Source organism: Hyla sarda, chromosome 2, assembly GCF_029499605.1.
Source record: "Hyla sarda isolate aHylSar1 chromosome 2, aHylSar1.hap1, whole genome shotgun sequence".
Taxonomy (NCBI): domain Eukaryota; kingdom Metazoa; phylum Chordata; class Amphibia; order Anura; family Hylidae; genus Hyla; species Hyla sarda.
Genome location: NC_079190.1, coordinates 75,418,995 through 75,426,472, shown reverse-complemented (window position 1 = coordinate 75,426,472; position 7,478 = coordinate 75,418,995). Strand labels below are relative to the sequence as shown.

The 7,478-nt window shown below is 43.4% G+C and overlaps 1 protein-coding gene across 3 annotated transcripts in view; it reads right to left on the bottom strand.

The window, feature by feature from the left end:
• Positions 1–7,160, bottom strand: part of RB1 (RB transcriptional corepressor 1) — a 170,445-nt gene extending 163,285 nt beyond the window's left edge. For all 3 annotated transcript variants that reach the window (XM_056562104.1, XM_056562107.1, XM_056562105.1), the window contains exons 1-2: positions 6,958–7,160; positions 1,179–1,296 (exon numbers count right to left, since the gene is read on the bottom strand). In XM_056562104.1, coding sequence (XP_056418079.1) covers positions 1,179–1,296; positions 6,958–7,025 — 186 coding nt within the window. In that variant the 5' untranslated portion in view covers positions 7,026–7,160. The remainder of the gene's footprint in view (positions 1–1,178; positions 1,297–6,957) is intronic.
• Between the last annotated feature and the right edge of the window lie 318 nt (positions 7,161–7,478).

Genomic DNA, 7,478 nt, shown 5'->3' with positions numbered 1-7,478 from the left:
GACCGCTGCATAAAGGGCTCTAAATAAGAACACTTCACGGTAACAAGATTTAAACATTCTAAATGAAATGTCGCAAAAATGTCGTACAGTGCCACCCTGTGACATTTTATGTGACAAATTTAGACAAAAAAAGTGTAAATGGTTTGATAAATTGCCCTCAATGTGAGCAAAGCCTAAAGTTTGAACACTGATTAAGATTGGCATGTCGATCTATGTCAGCATGCCGGGACAGACTTTAGCTGCCCGGGCATGCTGGGAGTTGTAGTTTTGCAACAGCTGGAGACACACAGTTTGCAAAACACTGGCTCAGGGCAACTAGTAAGACTTAATTTTATGATGAAAGTAAAGTAAAGGGGTCATCCAGGAAAAAACTTTTTTCTATATATCAACTGGCTCCAGAAAGTTAAACAGATTTGTAAATTTCTTCTATTAAAAAATCTTAATAATTTCAGTACTTATGAGCTACTGAAGTTGAGTTGTTCTTTTCTGTCTAAGTTCTCTCTGATGACACTTGTCTCGGGAACCGCCCAGTTTAGAAGCAAATTCCCATAGTAAACCTCCTGTACTCTGTGCAGTTCCTGAGACAAGCAGAGATGTCAGCAGAGAGCAATTTTGACAGACAGAAAAGAACAACTCAACTTCAGCAGCTGATAATTATTAAAAGGATTAAGATTTTTTAATAGAAGCAATTTACAAATCTGTTTAACTTTCTGGAGTCAGTTGATATAAAAAAAAAAAAGAAGTTTTTTCCTGGAATACCCCTTTAACATGAAAGCAACAACCTGATTGCTTGTTATGGGCAACACTGACATATGGGCAACATATTGAAATATTCATAGTTCAAACCCAGCCGGCAGCTCGCCCCCAGTGCGCAATTCAAAGACAGAAGAGGATCTTCAAAGAGACCAGGTGCCAGACTACAGGTATATAAGTCAGAGACCCCGCATCGGTCTCCTGTTCAACCGCACTATAACCCGGTGTATTGAGATTTAGTGTGGGTAAACGGGTGACGTTTTAGTGTGGGTAAACGGGTGACGTTTTCCTTTAAAACCCAATTTACTGGCTCAGGCCTATATGGGTAGAGATGTGTGATATTTACCTATGTGAACCATATGTTCACCAAGTTACGTAGAGTTTGTGCCCCGATTTGCATTATTTCTTAATCATTTGACACTTACCAGAATCAAATCTGAAGCAATCATCTTTTTGTACGCCTGCCAGGCCCGAGATCTCACAGGAGACGAGACTTTTAGTTTCTCACATAATGTAGCAAAATCTTGGTCACCAATTTCATTCCTAGTGTACAAAAAATAAAAAATGTCAAATTATGTAAAACTTACTATACAGAAGCCCCAGATTTGTCTGGATTTCAAATGAAACATTAGGGTTAGTTCACACTAGGGCATTAAGTAACGATTATCTTCATAATTAGATAATCTATTAGTTGGCCAATTTTTTTATTTTTTATTAACCCCTTAATGACACAGCCCATTTTGTGTTGAGGGCACAGACAATTTATACTTTAGCATTTTAGTTTCCGAGAAAATTCCGGAATACACCAATTGGGCTTAAGATATAGTAATAATAATAAAAATATATAAATTTTATTAGGGATTTACAACAAATTGTGTGATACACATAAAACAAGTGCCGAAAAAAAGGGGGGGGAGAGGAAATAGGGTAACAGGTGAGTACCTACCCTACCTGTGGCGTTTTCGGGATGCACCGGCATCCAGTCTCCTAAACAATATGACCACCAGTTTAGGAAAGTTATATTTTGGACATCTATGCACCTATTTTTTCATCTTAAACTTGAAATATCCATCCACTGCCGGTGCTGCATCTTGTTCTCTATCTTTTTCTAGCCAGGGTTTGGCCAGTATGTCAGCCCTTCCTGACACATCTCTTCATATATGGTTGGACTGGTCATAAAAGTGAATTTTTCTTCTAAGAGACATAACTGGGGACCTACTAGGACCTTGGCCTAGGTGACCACCAGTAGAGGCTCTTGGTATACACTTACCAAAATATCAGACTACCACTAAGGCATCTCTGTGAAACTTATATTGATCCATCCATCAAAATTGTCATTTTCTATTGTGTATTATGGTACTCTGAGCTCTGAAAAATAATTGTTGTATACTGCGCTATGTGTTAAGCCCCCTAGATGGTCATCACTATTTTTACACTGACTGTGACCAAACACTTGACTATATACAACATTTTGACGGACACTATCTGTGACTCCATAAAACGCCTAATATCATTATCATTCTGTGTCCAAGGTTTTTTTGTGTGCAATTGTTTACCAATTTGATTTATCTTGATTGTTATCTATCTATAAATGGTCGTGGTTTTCTCTCATCCCTGATGAACTCCATATATCAAGGAGTGAAACACGTTGGCAAGAAAGTTTTACTAATCCCTTACCAGTAAATATTAATTCTTTTCCCATCCCTATCCAGATTTAGGATTAGGAGTTCCCTATATGTAGGTACTCACCTGTTACCCTATTCTCCAACCCCCCCCACACACACACACACACACACTTCTTTTTGGCAATTGTTTTATGTGTATCACACAATTTGTTGTAATTCCCTAATAAAATGTATATTTTTTATTATTATTACTATATCTTAAGCCCAATTGGTGTATTCGGAAATTTTCTCTTATTCTATATATTCTCACCAAGGGACAGTTTCATCATAGTGGCTGTGGGTGCCATTATCTATTATCCAACGTTCTGTCTTTTGGGCATTTTAGTTTCCATCATCATCCTTCTGAGAACTTTTGACAAATTGAAAATGTCGCAGTTGATAGATCACAAACCACTGCAGAAAGCTAAACCGTGCCACATTACTTTCCAGTCGTTTTCTTTAGGCTACTTTCACACTGCCATTGCTCCCTGTCGAAAACTAGAGATGAGCGAACCTACAGTGATTCAAATTTCTAGTCTCGGCGTTTGATGACTTTTCCTGCATAAATTAGTTCAGCTTTCCGGTGCTCCGGTGGGCTGAAAAAGGTGGATACAGTCCTAGGAGAGAGTCTTCTAGGACTGTATCCACCTGCCAAGCCGAGAAGTTTGTGACAAATCGAATTACTGTAACTTCGGTCATCTCTATCGAGAACATCCATCAAGGTAAAAAAAAAAAAAAAAAATTCTGAATTTAACGGCCGTTCTCTTAACGGGAAGCAACAGCAAACAATGGGTCCCGGCAGCTCCTATTTACTATTATGGGGGCCGCCGGGACCCATTATGAACAGTGGGAGAAAAAGACAGCACATGCTGTACTTTTCCTCCCACTATTCTGCAGCGGCCGGCACACTGCCAGGCACCAACAGCAGTGTGAAAGGGGCCTTAAAGAGTATCTGCCACCAACTGAGCTGCCCTCATCATTACCTGCTCCCCGCTGTTTTTATTTTTTTATTTTCGCCTTGTAGTTCATGGGCAAGCTTCTTCTAAAGCCTGCTCACAGCTCGGGCTGTTTCTTGGGCTGAAGGGGGCATTACCTGGCAGGCCTGACATGAGCTGAAGCCTGCTGAATAACACTTCCGCCCTTCCCTGTTCAGCACAGCAGGCCGGCTTGTCATCACGGGGCGCACAGGGGGTATGGGGGTGGTTCCTTGCTGTGCGGTCGGGCGCTGCATGGCTTGTCCCCATGGGGGGGGGGGGGGGGGGGAGATCGGTACGGAATACTGCACGGACCATCCTGTCATTACTGGGATCAGCTGTCTAGCTGCTGCACCTGCTTGTCACGACGGGGGGGGGGGGGGGGGGGGCGGTGCTGTCGCACTGTGCGGATCATCCTTTCATAAGTGGAGGGATCATTGTGCTGCACGGATAGTTCTATCATCATGGGGGGGGGGGGGGGCATGGCTGCGGGCCGGCTTGTCACCATGGGCAGGCACAGGCAGCGCAGTTCGACCTGCCGTGTAAAGCCCTCGCTCCCGCCTGATTGAGGGTGCTTTTCTGTGTCGCGGCTGCACTGAGGGTTCGGACTCATGCTGCCAGGCCGGCATAAGTCGGAACTCTATGCGTCGGGACATGTAGGGAGGCCCCCAATGGTTAGTTTTTTAAAGTAAAAAAAAATAAACATATAAAGATACATTTTTGTTAATCACATTTTATTACAAAGTTGTTTCTAATACATTGATTAACAAAATATAGAAAGGTACTCTTTAAGTAGTCTAAAATTAAAAATCACTAAAGTGTTGCACACATCACCCACTGTGACTATTTAACACACAAAAAAAAAGTTGCTAAAACCAATGATCAATTCCCCCCTGGTGTTTCACACCCACTCCTGGTTTAGGCTGACCAGATGCTGACCAAAGTACTATGTGTGAACCTAGTCAAAAGTGATCTGGTCTTGAGGGGGTTAATAGTATTCGTCACCACTAGGGCCCAGCTGTCCCGTGCACACACTATTCTGTCACTTGTCAATCAGGTAACAATGACACAGCTGTTCAGATTGTACCAACAGGAAAGACCATCTCAGTGTACAGAGGCCTGTGTGGTCCTCACCGCATTCTGCTCCATTACTAAGACCAGAGAAAACATCTAATACAGTATAAAGACAGGAGTGATTGGGCCAAGGCTGATGTCAGAACCGGAACCAACCATTACATGGATAGAATTCTGCATGATCGCATGGCTGGACAACACTGCAGGAGATGCGTGACAACATAGAAAAAAAGACAAATGTCGGACCTTAACGCTGGGTTCACACATGGTGTTTTTCTGAAAAAAATTCCAATTTTTGCTGTTTTTTTGTTTTGTTTTTAAAGCATTTTTGGTGAAAAAAAACACTGCGCCAAGATGCTAGCTGGATGTCACTGGCTGTGGCGTTTATCCTAATTTGGGTTACATTCACACAAGCATATTTTGCTGCAAATACACTGTGCACATACCCTTGTAGTACATTTTCTTAAAAAAAAAAAAAAAGGAATTGTAAGGGTGCATTCACATAACATTTTGCAGTCACGGTGACTGGGCATGGTGGGAGTAGTAGTTTTGCAACTTTCAGCTATCAAGACATAATGGGAGTTGTAGTGTTGCAACCATTAGCTGTCAGATAAAGATGGGAGTAGTAGCTTTGCACCCACTGGCTGTCCAGGAATGATAGGAGTAGTAGTTTTAAAACCATCAGCTGTAAGGGAATGATGAGAGTTGTAGTTTTGATACCGCCAGCTGTCAGGGATTGGTGAGAGTTGTAGTTCCGATATGGTCAGTTGTCAGGGATTGGTGAGAGTTGTAGTTCCGATATGGTCAGCTGTCAGGGAATGGTGAGAGTTGTAGTTTTGATACTGTCAGCTGTCAGGGATTGGTGAGAGTCGTAGTTTTGATACTGTCAGCTGTCAGGGATTGGTGAGAGTCGTAGTTTTGATACTGTCAGCTGTCAGGGATTGGTGAGAGTCGTAGTTTTGATACTGTCAGCTGTCAGGGATTGGTGAGAGTCGTAGTTTTGATACTGTCAGCTGTCAGGGAATGGTGAGAGTTGTAGTTTTGATACTGTCAGCGATTGGTGAGTCATAGTTTTGATACTGTCAGCTGTCAGGGAATGATGAGAGTTGTAGTTCCGATACTGTCATCTGTCAGGGAATTATGAGAGTTGTAGTTTTGATACTGTCAGCTGTCAGGGATTGGTGAGAGTTGTAGTATTGATACTGTCAGCGAATGATGAGAGTTGTAGTTTTGATACTGTCAGCTGTCAGGGAATGGTGAGAGTTGTAGTTTTGATACTGTCAGCTGTCAGGGAATGGTGAGAGTTGTAGTTTTGATACTGTCAGCTGTCAGGGAATGGTGAGAGTTGTAGTTTTGATACTGTCAGCTGTCAGGGAATGGTGAGAGTTGTAGTTTTGATACTGTCAGCTGTCAGGGAATGGTGAGAGTTGTAGTTTTGATACTGTCAGCTGTCAGGGAATGATGAGAGTTGTAGTTTTGATACTGTCATCTGTCAGGGAATGATGGGAGTTGTAGTTCCGATACTGTCAGCTGTCAGGGATTGGTGAGAGTTGTAGTTCCGATACGGTCAGTTGTCAGGGATTGGTGAGAGTTGTAGTTCCGATATGGTCAGTGGTCAGGGATTGGTGAGAGTTGTAGTTCCGATACCGTCAGCTGTCAGGGAATGGTGAGAGTTGTAGTTTTGATACTGTCATCTGTCAGGGAATGGTGAGAGCTGTAGTTTTGATACCGTCAGCTGTCAGGAAATGGTGAGAGTTGTAGTTCCGATACTGTCAGCTGTCAGGGAATGATGAGAGTTGTAGTTTTGATACTGTCATCTGTCAGGGAATGATGGGAGTTGTAGTTCCGATACTGTCAGCTGTCAGGGATTGGTGAGAGTTGTAGTTCCGATACTGTCAGCTGTCAGGGATTGGTGAGAGTTGTAGTTCCGATACAGTTAGCTGGCAGGGAGTGGTGAGAGTTGTAGTTTTGATACTGTCAGCTGTCAGGGAATGATGAGAGTTGTAGTTCCAATACTGTCAGGGAATGATGAGAGTTGTAGTTCCAATACTGTCAGCTGTCAGGGAATGATGAGAGTTGTAGTTTTTATACTGTCATCTGTCAGGGAATGATGAGAGTTGTAGTTCCAATACTGTCAGGGAATGATGAGAGTTGTAGTTCCAATACAGTCAGCTGTCAGGGAATGATGAGAGTTGTAGTTCAGATACTGTCAGCTGTCAGGGAATGATCAGAGTTGTAGTTTTTCCACATCTGCAGAGCCACAAGTAACGGGATGTGACATTTGGAGATAAGCGGCATGAATGATGCCTGGCTCACCTTATCCCTGTACATGTAGATCCTGTCATGGCTGTAGTTTTCTTCATTACACCGGACCAGCAGTATCAGGCAGCGCTGACCCGGTGACTGAAGAGCACACACCCTCAGGGGGCGCTACAGTCCATGCCAGGCTCTGCCCATATGCCAGCCGGGGGATTCTCGGTGTCCTCACTCACCCTCCTCCGCTGGGCTGCTCCTCCGGGGCTCGGCTGGCCGCTCCTCTCCTCGGGCTCTTGGGCGGCATTGTCCGCTGTGAGGAGGGTACAATGTCCGCAGCCGGCACTGAAGACCACTGTTCACACGGTGCAGTAAAACTCCGCTCCCTGCCGCTTCCAGTTTACACTGTAACCGCGGGAAAATGAATAAAAAAAATCATTTCCGGCTAGTGTTGCTAAGCGACCGCAGCGGCTAGTCTGCTGTAAGCGGAAGAGTAAGAGGGTGCTGAGGCTAGGGCGGCCATGTTGGAGTTGGGCACAGCTCTCTGTAGACTGTAGAGTGGTAATTGTATTCGATGCTGCTCACCACAATGGATACGAAATATATATATATATATATATATATATATATATACATACACACACACACACACATCAACATAAAGAGAGGCATGGACACACATAATACAGCCATGTACGAGCCATACATTGGGTTTGTGCAGGGAACCTACCTGCTGTTAATTAGCTATTGTAAAACTACA